The sequence below is a fragment of the Melospiza melodia genome, chromosome 12 (assembly GCF_035770615.1).
Source record: "Melospiza melodia melodia isolate bMelMel2 chromosome 12, bMelMel2.pri, whole genome shotgun sequence".
In the NCBI taxonomy this organism is placed as follows: domain Eukaryota; kingdom Metazoa; phylum Chordata; class Aves; order Passeriformes; family Passerellidae; genus Melospiza; species Melospiza melodia.
Genome location: NC_086205.1, coordinates 6,084,405 through 6,106,353, shown reverse-complemented (window position 1 = coordinate 6,106,353; position 21,949 = coordinate 6,084,405). Strand labels below are relative to the sequence as shown.

At 40.9% G+C, this 21,949-nt stretch overlaps 1 protein-coding gene across 2 annotated transcripts; it reads left to right on the top strand.

Moving 5' to 3' along the window:
- Positions 1-105: 105 nt before the first annotated feature.
- Positions 106-20,022, top strand: RBP1 (retinol binding protein 1). Of its 2 annotated transcripts, none has more exons than XM_063166526.1 (4): positions 106-1,724; positions 2,672-2,850; positions 14,418-14,519; positions 19,580-20,022. In XM_063166526.1, exons 1-4 carry the CDS (start codon positions 1,718-1,720, stop codon positions 19,631-19,633), a joined length of 342 nt encoding a protein of 113 aa, XP_063022596.1. In that variant the 5' UTR covers positions 106-1,717; the 3' UTR covers positions 19,634-20,022. The 2 variants fall into 2 exon arrangements, with proteins under 2 accessions (XP_063022596.1, XP_063022595.1); XM_063166525.1 differs by having other exon boundaries at positions 106-2,053; positions 19,580-20,000.
- Positions 20,023-21,949: the final 1,927 nt, after the last annotated feature.

Genomic DNA, 21,949 nt, shown 5'->3' with positions numbered 1-21,949 from the left:
ATATTATTTAAGGGTCAAATATAGTACTTTCCTAACTTGTAATTCTGCAATCCTTACTGTTCTAAACCAGCAAAATACAATGAACCATAACTTGAGAGAGAGAGATATGTTTAAATATGTATTACTTCTAAACTTTGACTTTATAAGGCCCAGAATAACTTTTTTGATTTTTGGCAATTTGGCCAAGACATGGAAATTAATCTTGCTTCAATGCAAGCACTTAAAAATGCACATGCTACTTCTGCCACTTTTAAGGCTCTGGGTTCTCAAATGACAGACAGTCCTCATCCCCACATTTAAAGCTGTGTCTTGGTTTGAAAGTGTGCTGAGTAAGGCAGGAGCCTCCCTGGGAATGGAAAATGTAACCCCCCTCCCTCTGAATTGCTATAAATTTGAAATTAAGGGGCTCTCAGGCAAAGATAGGAGGATAGGAATAACAGTTCTTTACTAATATATAAAATAATAAATTTTAAAAAACCTACAACTTAATAGGAAAATTAAAATAATATGTAGTAGTATGAAAACACTGCCAGAGTGAGAATAGGAGCTGTCCCCCTGTGTGTCAGGGAGGTGTCCCAGCCCCATCCCGTGGGGGCTCAGCCCTCCTGCAGTGCCAGCTGTGGCTCTGCTGCAGCAGGGATCCTGCACAAGGGGGGAGTTTTCCTCTGCAGCTCCAGGGCTGCTGCAGATGGGCCTGGGCTCCCTCTGGCCATGCAGGGCAGCAGAAAGCTGCTCCTCTGGCAGTGCAGGGGGCAAAGGCTGCTGTGCTGTGCCAGGCCCAGATTGGATCCAGGCAGGAATGCTTGGCTCCTCCCCTGGGCGGAGCATCTCCCCATGGGATGCTGGGATTGGCTCAGCCCTGCAGGGACACTCAGTGGCCATGGACAGCAGAGATCTCCTGCAGGGAGGGTTGGCTGGGGGAGAGAGAAAGCAAAAACTGCCCCACCTGGTTGTAACAGAGGGTGATAGAATACACACTGCTGGTTACCGATTGCATTGCAACCTAAGACAAGTGGGTTTCTTTTCTTCTCTGTTCCAGAGTCTTCTCAAGAGCAAGGACTTGCCAAAGCCCCAAAGTAGATTAAATATCCAGTGGGGGCTTCAGTTGTACCATATGCAAACATCTGAGAGGCTCAGTACTTGAGCTCTGATGTTAGTGGGGAAAATCCACGCTCCTCTCTGCAGGTTGCCTGTTATGCTGATTGAGTGTTTTATTTCTGACAGGAGTCACTTTCAGAGAATCCAGAACTCTATAAAGTGTAAAACTGTGTTCCAGAGCTCCTCAACTGCAAGCATTCATGCAGCATTTATCACTGTACAGAGTAACCACTTCTTCCCAGTACAAGTTTCCACCTAAGTGGTGCTTCTGAGCCCCCAGCTGGCCAAGCGGCTCCCACGGGTGGTTCTTTAGGATTCAGGAGCTTGTGGAACAACTTAAAGGAATACCAGACACAAATGGCTTTGACTGAAATGGTCTGTATGATTGTTTTCTTGAAAGAAAGCGTGAAGTAGCTGAAACCTATTCAAGAAGAAGAATTTGGCTCAAAAAAGACACAAGATAAGCATTTTTATAACTTTGGCTAATATCCCAAAATTTATAGCTTGGCTGATATCTCAAACTAAAACTGTTTGAATGGCTTGTATTTTTTTTTTTTTTCTGAGAGGCAGGAAGAATGAAGAGTAATATGGTTAAAACGGATTTTCCTTACACAGTGATATGAAAGGTGAATATTTCATTTGTTTTAAATCAAGTCATCCTGCTGTCATGTTAGAAATCTCAAAGGCTCAGCCTTGTAGAAGGATTTAAAAGCAGCACTTCAGCAATAATCGGATTAGAAGGACTTGCATAGCTGCATGGTATAAAAAAGAGATAAAAGAAACCAGAGTCCCAACTTGCTACAAAGCAAGGCCGTGAGTTGTGGGGTGCAGAATCAACCCACAGTTCTGAGCCAGTGATTTTGACATTCACCTGGAGCAGGGATGCCTGCAGACTTCAATGGGTACTGGAAAATGGTCAGCAATGACAATTTTGAGGAGTATCTGAAAGCACTGGGTAAGGTTCCCTTCAAACTTCTTGAATGAATAATCAATGCCACCTTTCTTATTCTTTATGTGAATCTATTTTTTCTTGTACAGTCGTAAGTCATTTTTGTGAGAAGTATTTTTTTTCAGAAATGCACTTTAAGGATTGCCTTAAGCAAAATTGTTTTGCCTTAAGCAGCCTCTACCTTTTAGCATTTTGAAGGTTACATTAACAGACATTAAACCACATAGCTTGAGGAGGTATGTGGTGGATTCCAAACATAAAAGAATCTCCTATAATTTGAAAAGCAGCAAAATTTTCATATTTAATAAAGATTCAGTGTAGTACTTAATGCAATTTTGTATGTTTGTATTTGATGTTGTGTTAGTATCTCTATAGAAATATTAGAGGCCTTATTAACTGTCAAATACAAATGGTATTTTTTTATAGATTTCACATAATTGGAAAATTGAAACATTAAGTTATTTAAGTTATAAGAATTAGGTTACATCCTTTTTCTGGATGGGAAGGCTGGTTTGAAATATTTGGACATCTATTTATCTTTGTTCATTTCAGTTCTCCCTAGAAGCAGCAAGCTTCTCCTTGTGAAGACTTTCTGGATAAAAATAACTCTTTTTTCTTTTTCAGATGTAAATGTCGCTGTAAGAAAAATAGCAAACTTGCTAAAGCCTGACAAAGAAATCCTTCAGAACGGGGATCATATGATCATTAAAACACTAAGCACTTTTAGAAACTACATCATGGAATTTGATGTAGGAAAGGAGTTTGAGGAGGATTTATCTGGGGTGGATGATCGCAAGTGCATGGTAAGAAGTAGAACTTCAACAATGAACAAAATGATTATTGATAACCTGAGGCCTTTCACAGAACACATCTTTTAACCATCCTGGTGGCTATTCCTGAAATTATTTCTGTACTTCTCAGTTTGCCAAGAGGTTCCTACAGTTTGGAGCATGCCTTTAGATTACAGGAATGCTAATTTTAATCAGGATCACAAATCAATTTCATCAATCAGTGAATAATAATCTCAGTGAAGCTGTGCTCATTTATACTGGGATGTTTGTTAGTCAGAAAGACACCCAGGGTCACTTCCAGAACCTCTTTAATGAGTAAGGTCTTACAGTAGAGGAAATCCACTGATTGCAAGGTCAGGCACTGCTCCTGTGTGAGAATGGCCAAGTGCTTAAAGATTGCCTGGGTGTTCTTATTAGAGTCCACACTTAATTAGCCCACTGGAACAAATCTTACTGAAATGAATAAGCAAACACTGGGGACTTTGTTTTACAATAGCTCTGTTTTATGAGCTCTTTTTGCCTTTTAATTTAGGACTGATAAATATCAATTTACAGAGAAAAACTTGAGAATAGCAAGTTCTCACCTATTAGTTTGACAGCATGACACTGGCAATATTCTACAGTTAGGAAGTTGACAAATAAAAGAAAATTATCTCAGAAGAGACTCTAGAGGAGAAATCTCATAAAAGAGAATTAATAGGTTTACATTCTGAGAAAGATAGTGCTATTTAAAAACAATAGTTTTCTCTCACACTAAGATTTGCAAATTTGCTTTTGCTCTGATAGTGGCAGGAAAGGGAAAAAAATGTGAAAACCAGAGAAAAAGAATGGTTGGCTACTGAGTGCCTCAGCAAATCCCTCTGTGGTCCTTGTTCCAGAGGGTACAAGTTTGATGAGAGTGCAGAATCCAACATTCACAGAAGGGAGGAGCAGATGCATTTGTGTTGAGGACAGTGCCCCCACGGCATCTTGTGATTTTGGTTCCTGGAATGCTCTTAATTAGGATATTGAGGTCTGGATTCACTGAACAGTTAGGAGCCCAAGAAAAGATTTAAGACTGAGGTGATTAAATTACCATCAAAACATCTGCTCCAAAGGTTTGTGTGTGCACATATCTGTCCATGTGTAAGCATTATCTGTACTTGAATACCATTAATTCCCATCTGAAGGAGAACTAAACCATCCTCTGCATGGCGTAAAGAAGTAATATTTTATTATTTTTAATAAACCAAAATTCTCTACCCTATTTTGCTAAATTGAGTGATAAGGGAAGGATTCAAAATGTTAAACCAGAAAGAAGAAACTAGAGAGAGAGAATTCCAGTCCCTACAACAGCTGATTGATTTGGCATAGAAGCTAGTTCAGCCTACTTTCAAAGGTTACTCAAACATTTCTCTGTTTACTGTTTGGTGGGAAATGCCTATTCAGCCTTGGAAGCAGAAGGTAACAGCAGCTTCCTGCCTGTTCCAAACAAACAGACAAAAACCCCAAAAAACCAGGGGTAGTCACTGTCTCTGACTGGGTTTTTTTAGGAAGGATTTAGGGATGTAATTCCACAAAACCCCCCAGAGATCTCTGTGTGTCTCTGTGTCTCCAGCTGGACAGTCCAGGTCACTGACCACTGGTGCTCCATTTACCTTGTAGCAGCACATCACACTTTAGAGTTCAATTTTCTCATTAAATATTTCTTTTCTACATGACACCTCTGTTTTGTCAATGAAATAACAGTACAAGAAGCTGTCTTGCTAAAGTGACTTCAGTCCAAATCTGATAACCATAATGTCAGGAAAAATTTGCAGCTGTTAAGCAGCAAAATGACTCCAACAGTGCAGAAGGAGTCTTGTGAGAGAAGAGCCATGGAGTTTATAAGATGAACTGGACCACTCCCTGTGTGGTGTTACAAAGAAAACCACCATAAAAGCAAATGTTAAATATCATTCTTGGTGCTCCATTTGTTCATGTAGAGCCTGTGGAACTGCATGCCATAAAAGGCTTAATCATTAATAGCCAGCCTGTGTAATGGGAAAGGTTGTGAATCAATTATTGTTATTTATATTGTGGACTGAGCAGACCATGGGGCAAGTTTTATCCAAGGAGCTCGATACGTGAGCAGTACAAAGTAACATGGATAAGACAAATTACACATTAAACATTAATCTATACAGCAGAGCAATCATCAGGAGACTAACAAAAATAACCTTAGAATTAATCCTTCCTAGACATATAGATTGTTTTTTCTTTTAATGAGGAATATATCATCTAGCTAGAGTTAACATATCTGTAAAAATAATATCAGCACAGTGGACAGGTTACATCCTGTGTGTAATTCACTGAAATTGTGTTCACCTTTCAGTTGTAAAACATATTTCTGAGCCAGTCAGAGTAGAGTGTAACTACAGTAATTCCAAGTCAATGCTGTCCATGAGCAGGAAATGCTAAAAAGTGTTGCTGATACTTATTTTTGATGTTGGAATTTTGACATTATGAACTTGACAGTCTTGTGATAGTGCAAGCCCTCTCCCCCTTTGCAGTTAGGGTTTTTTTCATTTTTGTAGTTGGTCACTCCTGGGAGCCTGTCTGAACTTTCATGATCAGAGAGTTCATTGAGAAGGATAAACATTAGCAATTTCAGTTTGTTCTTCTCCTGACCCTCAGCCTGGCTTTCTTGCATGCACATATTTTTGGGTGACTGTTCACTGCAGGGATAGAGGGAACAGCAACTGGTGACATCAGGTCCTTTAGGATGTTGTTTCTGTTGGGAAATGAAAATTTGTGACTTTGGAAACACTAAAGCCCTGCAGTTTAGGTCAAGATGCAGTTTCTGTGTTCTGCAAAACCAAAGATGGGGATGGTTGAGCACAGGAGAGATCACAAATGACAGCTGGTATCATTGCTCCTAGGGCTTTCCACCCAGGATTGGATCTCCGGGATAAAAGTTAAATCTATTCACTTGGCAATTTTGTGAAAAAGATCTTTCTGCAACTTCAAACATACTTAACTATGCAGGGTTGTTAAAAACTTGGCATCTTCAAGTACAAATGTAAAATGAAAGTTCAGGAGCATCTTTCATTCCTTGCAAATGTTCCAAGGTGTGCATTAGATGGTGTAGAAGGAAGTTTAGAACATTAATTTGTGTTACATTTTTCTCACATGATGTGAATTGGAGCATGTAGTTAAGCTTCTACTGCTTTGAAGAGTTTGTTCATAGCTTTAATTGGCAACACATTATCAGATGGAGAATGTACAAGACAGAAATTTAAAGTTAAATGGAGAGCTCTGGCTTTGGTATTTCTTACACTGAGTCTTTGATCCTGCTGTCTTAATTCTCAGTGAAGCTCCAGTCTCATCATGAAATCTCAATTTTAAAGAGAATTTCTACAATCTCAAATTGTGATTAATTTAACATCTCAGGTGTTGCTCTAAGTATGAAACTTTGTTTCTTGTATATAAACATTACTGTGGAAAAAATTTACTGTGCATGCAAGAGGAAGACCCTATTGAAAAATTAATCCAAAACTGTCTCTGAAAGTATCTCTCATTTATCACCATAATAAATATCTCTATTTATAGTTGTGCTTCCCTTTTTCCACTGTCAGTGATAACCAGTGAGGCTGGTGAAACACCTACAGTGTGAAATATAGGAATATAGCACATAGGAACAAGGCACATAAGCCTTCACAGTGTCATTTACTTAGTGTTTAGTAAAGCAATTATGAAAAAGTTAACTGAAAAACCTTAAAATGCTGAAAAAAAGGCTGAAGTTTCACATTGCAAGTCTTTGCATCCAATGAATCAAAGCAGATTGAAAGTTGGGTAGCTCAGATGCAAAAATCCCTTTCCTAAAATTTTTAGCTTTCTAATGACTCTGCTGCTGAAGTCAGAGAAAACTTTTGCATTATAATTATTCTCTGCAGTTCAGGCATTTGAAAGACTGAATTGCTTTATCTTAGACTATTAATTAATCTATCTTATGCAGAATTAATCTCTTTTGGCAGAAACTAAGGGCAAGTGATGTGTTAAAAGATCAAGATTTTATGTCATAAATATAGAAGAGCAGAATTTCTTGGATAGCTGAGAAGAATTGTGTTATAACTGAGTATTTGTCCAAGCATATGAGAGGTGCTTTGGTAACTCAGAACCTTGTGCTCTCTGATACAGTAATTTTCTTCTTCCATTGAAGCAGGAAATGAAATGACAAAGGCAGGGAACTGGGAAACAGAGAAAACTGCAAGAATTTGAAACTGAATGTGGGAAATAATACATCTTAACCATTTAGTTATCTAAAGCTGAATACAAGGGGGATATAACTATGAATAAGTTATCAAGTGGGTGTTTAGGTTTCCTTTATTGAACTAACAGAACTTGTAGTCCTAGTTAAGACTTGCTGGGGTGGGGTAGGGTGAGGAGGATTTGGGAGTTGTGGAATTCCCACATCAGATCTAGAATACTTCTCACCATGTGAAATGTCATTTAGTGTTTGGAACAGCCCCACAAGAACTGTTCACAGACACCTGAGTGTGCCATGTCCTCCTGGAGGGGGGAAGTTGTTCAAAACTGATCATGGCTCTGTTTTAATTAACAAAGGTGCCTAATGTGACACTGATTCCTCTCAGGTTTGTACTCAAGAAAACTGCAGTGGAGGTAGTTGTTCTGGCCATAATTTGATTTATACCACTGCAAGGTCAGAATAAAGCCCTATTACAAAATCACATGGTTTGTGAAGCTTATTTAACTATTTAGGCAGGTTGCTCTGTTACACAAATGGAATTCACAGCTGTTAATCTAGTTCTGAGCAGGCTTGGGAATTAAGACTTTTCTGCCAGAAAAACAACAACCAACAAACAACATTCCAGTGCATGGAATTACACGAGGGAACTTCCACAGAATGAGAAGATTCAAAATAAATAGTGCCTGTCTAGTAAGATGCCAGATCAGCAATATGTCTTTACTTGATCCCTCTGATTTAGCTTTTTAATTTAGCTGATTTTATTTCTTTACCCTTCCAGTGCTGCCCTTTTGGGCTTATAAGTATTTTCTCATATATTTTGGTGGAACAAGCATTATTCTAGAATTACTGTTGCTGGGCTGGTCTTCTCTCACATTCAGTGCCTCCTGTCTCTTTACAGTACTGTAATGTCCCCAGCTCCTCCTTGGCATAATCCCTGATTTTTATTTTTTTTTTTTTTTTTTTTGGAGGGGAGGGTGGTGTAATTTAAAAGAGGTCAAATTTATGATAGTTTTCTGTTGGTATTTCTGGCCCTTTAGAATCTGCTGTCAAGAAAAGATGGAGAAAAGTCCTCCAGTCAATGCTCTGAGGCTCCAGAGAGCAGAAGTCCATGCTGGGCCCATCTCAGGCTGTGTCAAATGGACTCTGGTCCTTCTGTGTGTGCCTCAGTGAGGAGCAGCAGTTTCCTTGCTCCTGCCTTGCTCCTTGGCCACGAGTCCCTGCCTGGAAGTGATGTGCTCAGCACATTTACACGGTGATAGCAAATGGAATCTTTGCCCATATAAATGTCATAAATTTCACATTTTGCAGGGCTGGATTCCTGTCTAAACCACGAGGCTGATTAGAAGCTTTGGAGCTGGTTATTCACAGAAGTGCTGCTAGCACAAGCAAGCTCTGCAGGGAAAGTGGGTTTGGATAGGTTTAGCATTTCACTTTTTGTGAACTCTGAAAGCTCTGGGAGCTATGAATGGAGAAAGAGCAATCAGAATGTGCTGAAAAGCTGAGAACCAGACTTAACAAATCCAATTTTGAATGACAAACCATTAGTGTTGTGTACAATTGTATCTTGCCAAAATTACACAGGGGATAAATCATTTATAGCCATTAATTTAAACACTAAGTGTCTTAGAATCGATTCTGATCGTTGCACAGAGTGAATTGGATGTGATGGCTTTTACTCTTTTTTCTGGCATGGGATGTACACAAGTTTTCCTATTTTTGTATTGCTTGTATACAATTTTATTTCAATAAGAAAAAAAGCCACCATTCCTAAGAAATAAAATAGTGTGCACTGTGTAAAGTATTGATTCTCCTCCTCCCCCACACACTGTCAGCTGCATAGCCCAGAGCTTTGCACCTTCACTTTCCTACACCCTGGAACATCTCTTGGCTTTGCTCTGTTGTTCATATGAGCAAGGATTCAAAACAAGGCATTGGAACATTTAGGATCTGATCCTATCTGACTACAGCTTACTTTTAATCTGATTTTTTTCAATCCCATCCTAAGCCCCTTTTCCAGCAGTGATGCTGACAGTGACAGAAGCAAAGGACACTTTGCCATGGCTGAGCTACAGCGTGGCTGAATAGCTTCAGCCTTTGGCCAGCACCAGGATCTGGAGATAAAGGATTCCAGGAATCCTTCCAGGCATTGTTCTGTTGGGTTTGTTGTTGTTTTCTCAGTAGTTTCTGCTGCTGAACTTCCAGATACAGATGTGAAAGACTGAATTGCTTTATCTTAGACTATTAATTAATTTATCTTATGCAGAATTAATCTCTTTTGACAAAAGGGGTTTCAGGGGGTGGGGACAAAGCTGCCCATGGCTGTAGTCCCTGGAGCAGCTTCCTGCACAGAGGCCATAGGGAGTGACCACGTGGCAGAATTCCCTCTCACTGCTATTGCACTTTGTCTGGGACATCAACATCAGTTTATTCTATGCACACTTCGTTTTATTTTCCCCAAAAAAACTGCTTACAAGAGGTTTTTGTATCACTTTGATACTTAGTACAGATGAAATGGTTTATCTTGAGAAGTTGTTAAATACCTCGCTGAAGACATGGCTGTGTTTGACCAAAAGTTCTAGGATATTTTCTTTGCTGTTATTTACAAGACACAGCTCAAATTGGATTTTTCTGTCTCATCTTACCTAAAAAAAAATTCCTTTCCATTTTTTAATCCTTCTTAGGTCATAATTACAGCTGTAAAATATGCTGTCATTCTCCCAAGCAGAGATTTACTGGCTGAAGATGGAGCAGGGAGTGTGGTGCATGTCTGGTTTTGCAGTCATTTGGTGCTCCAAATATAGAGACAGCACTGAGGAAAGCAGCAGAAAAATAGAACTGATGCTGCTGTGTTTGTGCTACAGATAGAAATCAATATCATATTTTTGATGAAAGGTGGGAGCTGCAATTCATACTTGTAAAGGCAACGTGTCAAAAATCTATGTAGCATTAACAAAAAATGTTCATGAACTACTTGGATAAAAGTTATTTTCTTCCATTCATCTGTAAAATCCATTCTGCACCCTCAGCTGCAGCCCCTGAGCCAGGCAGGCTCACAGGAATTGCTAGCAGGGGAATGAGAAATATTGTGCAGAGCCAGCACCAAATGTCTTTGCACTTAGACCTCAATGGGAAATGCAAAGGACTCTGCTCACATGTTTGATGACTGTTTCAGTAAATTACAAAAGTCGCTGTCTCTGCCTGTGTATCAGAAGGATTTGCCACTGGGAGCTGAAATTGTGCAACATTTCACTACGGCTGCTGCTACTAAAGAAAAAGCAGATATGTAGTCAAGAATTTGTTTAGGGGTTGCTAAATATTTCATTTAATAAATCTACCTTGTCTCATAACTGGAAACAGTAATGAGAATACTTTAATTATCATTTCCTCCACCTTTAATATTCAGAAAGATTTAGGCAGTGCTATGCATATGAATTTAAAACTTCATAACACAGAGATTAAATCACTAACAAAAGTATGTGGATGCCTAAGTAATAAAAAGAGAATATCAAAATACAAAAAAGTGAAAGACTACAGAAACCATACCATAAAAGTCAAGAAAATTTGAACATTTTTTGTGTTCTCAGGTTTCAGAGGCTTTTCCACTCCCCAGAAGAGCTCCATTCTCTAGTATTACACCTCAAGAACAAAGTGTACATAATGTGAAAATTGTGCAGTGCTGGTGGTTGGATTTTTTGGGAAGAGTTAAATTGAGGCAAGACTCCCAGGTTTTTACCTCACTCCATCCCCTTTTCTGGCATTCCTTTAGTATTATTGATGCTGGTGACTAATAGTATTAGACTATAGGGACTAATAATATTAGACTATAATAATATCATTATAATATAGTTATATTTTATAATAATTAGTCACTATAAGTGATTAATTAATATATAATAATACTTATATTTATATTAATTATTGGTTAAATATATTAATTAAATATATTAATTGTTAATATATTGATAATATATTAATTATTAATATATTAATAATATGTTAATAAATATAATTAAATGCTAAATAACAAAATAATAAATAAAATTTTATTAAATATAATAAAATTCTAAAATAATAATTAGTCGCTATCAGTGACTAATAATAATATTAGACTATAGTGACTAATAATATTTAGTATTATTAGAACTGCTGACTAATTGCACCCATCACCATTCTCTGTTGAATTTTCCTACAGATTTACATGCACATGACCCAGGAACTGTTCATCTTAGGGTTAAGTATGGGCAGGTGGAAAGCAAGCAAGAGTCAAGCTTGTTTATGGTGAACTAGATTATGTACTGTGTAGTTGAAAGGAATAAACAATGGCTGTGATGTATTATCAAGCAGGTGCTCAAAAATGCAGAGTTCAGTTTTAGAGAAATGCTCCATTTCCAGCTGGTTGGTTCTGTCACTGGAAGCTCTGCAGTGTCCCCTGGGTTTGCCTGCCTGTGGAGCAGGATGAGGGGCAGGAGTTGAGTGCCTGGGCTGCCCTGTGCCCACCCTGGGCAGGATTTTCAGTCCTGCTGGGCAGCTGGCAGCAGCTCTGTAACCAGGCAGCCCTTGGGTAATGCTATTACCAAAATGGGGGCAAACAAGGTTCCTCACAAAGGCACATTTTGCTGGGAAAGCAGCTTTACATAAAAGGTGAAGTGTTTGTTTATCTTGGGAGCATGTGCCAGGAGAGCCAGAGGGTCACACAGAGCAGTCTGCAAGCCCCTGATTATACCATGGCAAGGTCCTGATCCGATCCTCAAAAATAAATCCTTGCTCTCTGATACAGCAAGAGAGATTATACATACAACATTTGCCCTACAGTATTTCTGGAGTGTTGTCTTTATGTTCTGATTGCAATATTTGGGACTGTTGTAAAGCAAGTGTTGCTCTGGTTTAGGTGTTGTAGAGGGTGGGATGTTGGAGCAGCCAGAGCAATTCAGCCTCAGCTAACGCTCCCTGTGTGTCTCAGTAGAGGTATTTGAGGTGGCAGGATGTGTTTTAATCATAGTTAAAAGAGAATTTTATATTTTGTGTACTAGTTTAATGAAAGAGTCATTGAGACATTACAGTTTGACCCAAGGAAAGGATACAGATGCCACTGATTAAAGTGGTTGTTCCTGCTAACAAAGAAAATTGCATTATGTTCTCTTGCAATGTATTCTACCCATTATAACCTTCAGATCAAAACAGCTACATACAGAAATCAGGAATTGTGTGGTTTACTCATATCCCTCACTATTTTATATTTCTCAAAGGGAAGGCAGAGGATACCTGAGAATATTGTCTGATAAGACAGCTTGGTCAATGTCTGTGGGTTTAGACTCTTTGTGGTTATCAGCAAATTGCAAAAAGCAATTTCTAATCTTGACTGGAAAAACAAAAAAATCCTGAGGAAAAAAGTGTGTTGTTTTCTGAGATGAAACAATTTCAGTCACCCTTGGAGGCTAAAAAGTTAACATTTCCTTGTGCTGCTACAAATATTTCTCTATTTCCCCCAAGTGTACTAAATCAATGTAACACTCTCAACTGACTTTGAGCATTAGGACCAGTAAAGTTGGATCCTACTTTATCATGGTGTTTTGCCTCTGAATTCACATCTAAACCCACCAAATTTAACTATTAAGCTAGAATAAAGATAAAACTATGCTGAGCTAATACTCAGGGGATAGAAATAAGTGGAGTTACTGAGCGAAGTTCCACATACAAATACTTCATTCCACAGTGTCCCTCACATCTACAACTCACCATTCATTGTTACATTTGTTTTTTAGAATCAGAAATTTGTAACTGTTAATTTATAAATTAAACATTATTCACTTTGACTCCTATTATTTGTTACCTTCCATCCCTTCAGTGGATGTGTGCAGATTCAGACATGGGAGAGGATTTAGTTTATGGTGACCACATTAACAACAGTTTTACCCAAATATGTTGTTCCTTCCTGCATTAGCATTTTTTGCATTAAAAGGATATGGTTTCATGAAACGTTATCTACTGCTTGGTTTAAATATATCACTTTACAAAAGAGAACAGAAGCATTTGTGAATGCATTTTCTAAATTAGAGAGATTTTTAGCAAGGACACGTGAGTTTGTTTGTCAGAGCCCCCATGTGGTGCAGACAGACTGAGGGGATCAATCCCATTGCCTTGCCCATGATTCTCTGTCCTGGCACTCTGGAGTGATTCATTTTCCATGCTGCTTTAGTCTAAAGCTTCCCAGGGGAGGAGGCTGCTGCCTGCACTCATTCAAAGACAGTGTCTGTCACGGGTGTCATTTAAGAATTAATTGTTTGTGACATACACAGATTAAATAAATAGGACTGGGTAGATCTTGAGTGTTGAACTGGGCTTAATTACCAGAAGGAAGAATGCAGGCTGACTTCTGCTCTTAGGAACTACACAGGATGGATGCAGGAAGTGTCCTTTAATGACAGATCAGAATTCTTCATCTCTCCATATCTGACTGCTCAAGCCTTTTACAAGGTAGACATCAATTCCCTGTTTAGTCCTCAGAGTGCCTTCAAACAAGCTGATTTACAGGCCGTGTGCTAATATTAATGTTAAACTATCCTCATGGAGCACAAACTGTCACCACTCTTCCCTCTGTAAATGTTTTACAGAGCATTGCTTCTCTTTGTCTCAGGGAGATGGGAAAGGCAAATTGTCAGTAAGTGCTGACCAGAGGAACAGGCTGCACTGTCATACAGGGAAGGAATTGGTTAAATCAGGTTTTCCTGAACCCCCAGGACAGCACCAATATTCACACAATATTGGTGAATTGATTATTGCAGTATTGATTACTGCACCTGACTCTTGGCTTGTTCTGCCAGTCCTGGCTGGAGAAGTCCCCCAACCTTTTTTGCAGGATGCTGCAAAGTTCCCAACTTGCTGACCCTTCCAAACCACTCTGCTGGGTGAAGGAAGGCAGATTGAGAATGAGGAAAAGCAGCTCTGTGTTCAAAAGCTTTGTTCATCCACAGGAAATGGGAATTGTTCTCAGGTAGAGTAGCTGGGGAATCATTCAAAACCAGGCTGGATCTTAACTTTTCAGCTCCTTTTGCACATACAGTGTTAGGCAGAAGGGCCCTTCTGCTGCTGCATTTTTCAGCAGGGAGAGAGGAGTGTGTTTTACACAATGGTTTTGATGGTATTTTTTCTTGCTTTATCTCATCCCTCCAGTTTATGGCAGCAATTTTCTATTCAACTCATTTCTTAGGTAATTATCCTAAGTGGTACAACACTATCCAATCATTCTTTTCCTGAGATATACACTCATAATTAGAGATAAGTTTTGCTTCACAGAAACTAATCACAATATCAGAGAATATGACAGTAATCCCAAACATGTCTGTTTTGTCAGACCACCGTGTCTTGGGATGGAGATAAGCTGCTCTGTGTGCAGAATGGAGAGAAGGAGGGCCGTGGTTGGACCCAGTGGATTGAAGGAGATGAAATGCACCTGGTAAGATCATGCAAGAGGTTTGGAATGCCCCTCCCTTCAAATGTTAGATAAAACACAGCAGGGAATGTGCTGTGTCATTTTGGCTTGCTTGGACATATTTGGCTATTGGTGCAGCATTTGACTTGTTTCTAAAGCAACAATTTCATTTGGAGCCATTATGTTTTTATGTCCCTTTCAAAGCCTGACCATTTTGAGTGCTCTTTGTGTGCTCAGTGTCTGTCCAGACTCACCAGGCTGAAATGTTCACACATTTACCAGAATGTCCCTCACAGTCTGCAAAATGCTCAGTATGGGAGCTGTGAAACTGAGCACCCAAAAGCAAGGGGAAAATACACAATTGTTCTCTTAAAATAATTACAGGCCACACTACATTATAGCCTAGAGAACTAAAATGGCAATTAAGCTTTTGAAATTGATGGTTTTTTCAGATTGTCATTTTTATCTTTCTAAATTACCAGGACATGAAAGAAGATGCCTGTTCTTTTGTCCTATAACTCTTTATAGCATCCTCACTCTCTCATCAGCGTGGGTAAAAGGCAGTGTTCCTGCTGGGATAATAAACTCCAACCTCCATTTCTCCTCACTGTGCAGTGCTATTAGCATTCAGCAATCTAAATGAATATATTCTTAATGTTCAAATCAGCACCAGAGTTAGCAAATCCTTGCAGAAGCACCTCAAGCCCCTTATTACTAAACATAATTTTGAGGAAGTGTTGGTTCCAGAATGCAGTGAGGAGAGGGATGGGTATGACCGATCTCCCCAGATGGCCTTGGTGCAGCACAGGCAGGAGAAGGTTGCTGTGTGAATGAGGACTTCATAGCTGAGGCTCAGAAACATGATCATGGAAATGAAATAAATTGTCCAGTATGTTGGTAATGTAAGCAAAAAGTATTGGTTTAAGAAATACTGTCAAATGTCAGAACTGTGTACGATATGCTGTCCTCTGGGCAAAATAAAGCCAGAATATTTTTCTGCTTTAATTAATTTTTAGGAAAGAAATGTCCACATCAAACTAGGTCAAGATGACAAATCACTGTAAATGAAGTCTGCTATGTTGGTTCATCAAAACTAGGTTCTGCAATATGTTTTTGGTCTAATTGGGATTTCACAGCACCCAGTAAACCTGGCTGGGCAGTCCATGTTAACCTGTGGGACTAGGGCACCAGAAAATTTCAACATGCCTGGATTTTGGAAGCTGCAATAGTGCCTGCAGAATCAGCCAATTATTATTCTCCTTCCAGGGGAGAAGTAAAGTGTTTCCTCCTCACCTGGAGGAGGGGAGGCAGCAGTAAATAAGATACCCAAATTTCCTGTGCAGGCACACTCCCCCCAAGAAGCCCCTGTCAGTATTTCCACACTGTTGGGGAAGATGGAACAGGAAAGCCTTATAAATATGATTGTCTGGCAAAAGATTTTGAGAATATGGAAACTAAAAGCGAGATTGAAATGAAAGCAAGCTTTGAGATGCCTCAGTTACTGAACAACTGGAAAACAATGGCATGGCCAGCTGAAGGTAATCCCCTTTTGATGGAACAACACCCTCTGCTTGCAGACAGCTCCAAGGGTCAGAGCAGAACCTACAGCTTGGCAGAAGGGATCCAAAGAGGAGTTTTTAGGGTTTAAAATGTAACACAGTATGGTAATGTACTGATTCTTATAGGCTGTATGGAAATGCTATAGGATTTGTATATTATACTAGATTGGTTAGTGAGAATCAGAATATTCAACACAGAGGATGATTTATTGTATTGTAATGGGAACCTTGCTCTCTTATGCTTTTGCTCTCTCACCCTCTCATCCTCTCTCCCCTACTCTTCTCTCGGGCCTGCTCTGAGCTGTGGCTGCAGCTCCCAGCAGGGCCCTGCACCCAGGCCCTTTGCAATAAACCCCAAATCCCAGCAGGGCCCTGCACCCAGGCCCTTTGCAATAAACCCCAAATCCCAGCAGGGCCCTGCACCCAGGCCCTTGGCAATGAACCCCAAATCCCAGCAGGGCCCTGCACCCAGGCCCTTTGCAATAAACCCCAAATCCCAGCAGGGCCCTGCACCCAGGCCCTTTGCAATAAAACCACAATCTGTCTCCCATGTGTGCAGAAGTCAGTCCAAAATTAACTCATGCAAAAGAAGTAACCAAGTATTTTAGAGCCCTCTCCTCAATCTTTCAATTTTCTCACTTCTGTTATTTCATGGATTTCAAAAGATGTCCTCTTTATTTCTCTAATCTTGTTAATGCAGCTCTCTCCATTAAAAGTACAGTAGAGTCCCCTTTAGTATCTTATTTTTGACCAGCTAAGATTACTAGGTCCTGTCCTTTTGAGAGAGCTTTAATACAATGAGCAGTTACCTTTAAAGAATGGATACTTCAATACCTTTATGATCCTATTGAACTTTACACAATGAGCCAAGTGTTAATTTATTCTTTTCACAGTTCTGCAGAAAGTAGGACCACATCCTTTAGGAATTTATCGCTTCCTATTTCCTTATTTCATTCTGTGGTCTGTACTTTGTAGTTCTTTTTGGATTTTATTTTATTTGAGTGACTTATTTGACCATTCCCCACTTCCTTTTGAGTTTTATTGCCCTTTTCTATTGTATTGATTGCTTCTGCTCCATAGTTTTTTGTCACTGTCAGCAAATCTCTCGGCCCTTATTGCACACTCCTTCTTCTGGGTTACCTCTGCAGGAGTGAAGAGAACAGGTCCCAGCCAAAGTCACTGCATCAGTCTGTTGTTCCACCAACTCAGCATGAACCATTTTCTCTTATTGGGGTCAAACAACATGTGTTGTAGCCCCACAATTCTCTTCACAGAGAAAAGCAAGGCACAATTCTTCCCAAGAATATTTCTGGGTTTCACATTCTCTGAACATCAGAGAAAGAAAACACAATTCTTATCATTTGCTGTGTTTGTGCCAAAGCAGAATGCAATGTGGAGATGGTTTACCCACAGTGAGGGTGTTTTGTTCCCTTGGCCTGTCAGGGCCAGGTGTGTGTGTGTGTGTGTGTGAGGACTGTCAGCTCACAGTCATGAGTTTCTGTGCAGTAGAGTTGAGTGCTTGGCAGATTCCCTTTTAGATGTGTAGAATAATATAGTATAATAAATTAGCCTTCTGATATCCATGGAGTCAGATGCATCATTCTCTCCCCTTTTTCTGGGTTCCCAGAGCAGCCATAATATGTCAATTAAGATTAATGACCTAGTTCAAGGGTTTTTTTAAGTCATTTTATCAAAGTCCCTCATAAGAAATGTGCATAACTTCATCAAAACATTCTGGGAGCTTTATTACAAGTCTCATCTTGAGCTGGAAAGTGTATCCCATCTGCTAGGTCATGCATGAGCACTGTCCTTATGTCCCTTAAGAGCTTCCACACTCTTTTTTGTTGCACCTGAACGTTGCCCCAGGCGCACACCTGTGTGCACTCCCCAGGGGGAACCTGAGGAGTTTCGGGAACAGGGATGGGTGAGCAGGCAAACAGCAGCAGCAGCCTCCAAATCCCAGCCCAGGATGGGAACTGTGCCCCTGCTCGTGCCCAGCTCACAGAGATGCAGAGATCACTCTCAAAGCTCCTGTGACACTGCCTGGGGTCTGTGTACAGACCACAAACATGATGGGGCTGCTGTGAAATGTGCTTCAAGCTGATTTTCCAGCATCACTCTCATTACATGGTTATAACAACAGGAAGATGCCAGCAGCTCACATCCCAGGCAGCAGACACAGAACTTAATGTTACAACTTACTTTATAAGTTTTTTGACCAATCACACAAAGCAAAAGCACATTGACAGGAGTTCTATCCAACCACTGTAAGCACAGGTCCCTTTGGTTAAACAGTGCTTGCTTATTTCAAATACAATACCTGCTTGTGAGCCTTAAAACACAATGCACAGATCTCCTTTATTAAGCTTAGAACTCCCTAATATCTTGCTAGATAAACTTTTCTGCAGCTTATTATAATGGACAAGTGTTAATACACAGACCATTGTTCTGTTTGTCCTTGCTTTTCTACATTTTACATAATTTTTCTGCTGACCAATCTCATGGCTGCTGCTTAGCTCTAATCACAGTTCTGCTGTCTCTGAGGCCTGCCTTTTGCAGCTTTCCCAAAACCCTCTGATTTTGTAGATTCCCACACTCCTGTGGCACTCAGAGAATCAGCTTTTTGCACCCAGGGTGCTCAGGCTCAGTCAAACCCTCTGTGCTCTGCGGGCTGACAGGCCTGGAGCAAATCTTTGGTAGCCAGGAGCTCTGTGCTGCTGAAGTGACCCTGATTTCTGCATGTGCAGGCTTGAGCTACACCCAGCTGTCACCACACAGACTCTGAGCTGCTGAGGCAAATCCGTCCCCACCTCTTTATCTACCCAAAACAGAGAATGCCCGTCCCAAAGGCCTCAAGCAGTTGCATATTATTCACTGCAAATCAATGATGCACCAGGAATGGATTTGGCCCTTTAAGATCTGACATCCCAAAATAACTTCCCTTGCTCCACCTTTTAGCAGAAAACAAACCCAAACCAGATGTTTTCTTTTGGGATGAAGAATAGGCTAAAATATGTACAAGCTTCCCAGTTTAATTTAATAGAAAATCATGGATTCAAATTCAGCTGGATGTGCACATGAATCTGTGTTTGTGTGTGACAGTGTTCACAGGGGTTCTTGGATTGGGGAAGAGATGAGGATCTGACTACATGTTTCAGAAGGCTTGATTTATTATTTTATGATATATATTACATTAAAACTATGCTAAAAGAATAGAAGAAAAGGTTTCATCAGAAGGCTGGCTAAGAATAGAATAGGAAAGAATGATAACAAAGGCTTGTGTCTTGTCACAGTCCAAGCCAGCTGACTGTGATTGGCCATTAATTAGAAACAACTACATGAGACCAATCCCAGATGCACCTGTTGCATTCCACAGCAGCAGATAACCATTGTTTACATTCTGTTCCTGAGGCCTCCCAGCTTCTCAGGAGGAAAAATCTTAAAGAAAGGATTTTTCATAAAAGATGTCTGTAACATTTGTGTCCTGAGTAAAAATTGTGGTTTCTAATTATTTTCTCCTCCTAGGAAATAAGAGTGTGTGGAGTCACATGCAAGCAGGTCTTTAAGAAGGTGCAGTGAGCTTCTGCTGCTCCAGGAGTGAAGAACAACAGAACAACAGAATTTACTGTCTTGCCAGCAACTCTCCAAACGTTAGCACTGAGCATCCTCAGCAGCAAGAGCAAACACAGAAATGAAGATCACATTAGAACCATATAGTTGGAATAAAATATTTTTAGGAAACTGAAAAAAATGACTGCAAATAAAGCTATTTTTAGAAATGCCAATTAAAGATACTAAACTCTCTAAATGTGTGCATACCATAATTCTTGACTCTGCCAAAAAAGGACTATAAGGTATAAAATAGGAGGTTTAGACATTGTAAGCTGTTTTTTTACTCTCAGTATCACCCTTTAAATCTCAATATCACCCTTTCAGAGCCTTAGCCTTGTTTTTAAATGGTGGACTGCAGTTTTAAGGAAGAAAATGAGATCTGTAGGATGCAGCTTGCACTTAAATCCTGAATTTACTGAAGTCAGTAAGAATGTTACCATTAGCTCTGGTGAAATAGATCTATACTAGAAGTGTTCCATCAAAAATAAAAAATCTGATTTCTCAAAACTAGGAAATTTGTGGATCAAGATTTTGGAGAAAACAATGCTTACAGAAGCATGGCTAAGGGGCAGTGTTTTTCCAAATGCTTTAGCCAGTATCTGTCCATACATTTTTTTATTTTTGTTGTTCTGGAGACATTTAGAGAAAGGTTAGAGCTAGAAACTGTCTGTAACTGTACACACAGCACACAGAAGATGAGACCAGCATTGCTTTGTACAGTGTCATTTGTACAGTATCATTTGCAGATATTTTATGCCCATCATAGTCCCCTGTTCTCGTGCACACTGAGAGCCTTGGCCAGGCAGGTGAAATCAGAACACTGATTAAACCTTAGTGAGGGCAATAATACTGCCAGATTTTCAGTCCATCAACACACTGGGTACAGTGAGCACCACCAGCTCTCATCAAATTCTAAAAGGGTTAAATTCACAAAGCTTTAGCAGGTAACCTGGAATTCCAGGTGTCTCCTCTAACAGCTGTTATCAGCCATTCTCAGGGACTCAGCCAGTGGGGAAATCACCACAGCAGAGCCTGCTCTGCACTGGGACCATCCCTTTCCATGCTCTGCTCTGCACTGGGACCATCCCTGTCCATGCTCTGCACTGGGACCATCCCTTTCCATCTCTGCACTGGGACCATCCCTTTCCTGCTCTGCTCTGGGACCATCCCTTCCCTGCTCTGCTCCGCACTGGGACCATCCCTTTCCAGCTCTGCACTGGGACCATCCCTGTCCATGCTCTGCACTGGGACCATCCCTTTCCCCATTCTGCACTGGGACCATCCCTTCCCTGCTCTGCACTGGGACCATCCCCTTCCATGCTCTGCTCTGCACTGGGACCATCCCTGTCCATGCTCTGCACTGGGACCATCCCTTTCCCTGCTCTGCACTGGGACCATCCCTTTCCCCATTCTGCACTGGGACCATCCCTTTCCTGCTCTGCACTGGGACCATCCCCTTCCATGCTCTGCACTGGGACCATCCCTTTCCAGCTCTGCACTGGGACCATCCCTGTCCATGCTCTGCACTGGGACCATCCCTTTCCCCATTCTGCACTGGGACCATCCCTTTCCTGCTCTGCACTGGGACCATCCCTTTCCTGCTCTGCACTGGGACCATCCCTTTCCCCATTCTGAACTGGGACCATCCCTTTCCTGCTCTGAACTGGGACCATCCCTTTCCTGCTCTGCACTGGGACCATCCCTTTCCCCATTCTGAACTGGGACCATCCCTTTCCAGCTCTGCACTGGGACCATCCCCTTCCATGCTCTGCACTGGGACCATCCCTTTCCCCATTCTGAACTGGGACCATCCCTTTCCTGCTCTGAACTGGGACCATCCCTTTCCTGCTCTGCACTGGGACCATCCCTTTCCCCATTCTGAACTGGGACCATCCCTTTCCCCATTCTGAACTGGGACCATCCCTTTCCAGCTCTGCACTGGGACCATCCCTTTCCTGCTCTGCACTGGGACCATCTCCTTCCATGCTCTGCTCTGCACTGGGACCATCCCTTTCCTTGTTCTGAACTGGGATCACCCCTTTCCCTGCTCTGCTGCAGCTCCTCTCCTCAGCCCTGCTTTTGCCTTCCCCAGGGACTCAGTGCTGACTGGGGCAGTTCAGACCTGTAAATGGAACAAATGCTGCCCCTTTTAAAACATGCACTGTTATCAGTCCTGCTTAGGAAAGCTGGGAGCCTGCTCTGACATGGAATCCCAGACTCCCAGAATGGCCAGGGGTGGAAGGGCCCTCAGAGATCCAACCTGCCTGCCATGGGCAGGGACAC

What these genes read in the sequence shown, in the direction of transcription:
- RBP1 (XM_063166525.1), top strand. Translation starts at nt 1,981, where the DNA reads ATGCCTGCAGACTTCAATGGGTACTGGAAAATGGTCAGCAATGACAAT. An exon ending in GGAGTATCTGAAAGCACTGG is followed by an intron (nt 2,054 to 2,671) that starts GTAAGGTTCCCT and finishes TTTCTTTTTCAG; the next exon opens with ATGTAAATGTCGCTGTAAGA. An exon ending in AAGGAGATGAAATGCACCTG is followed by an intron (nt 14,520 to 19,579) that starts GTAAGATCATGC and finishes TTCTCCTCCTAG; the next exon opens with GAAATAAGAGTGTGTGGAGT.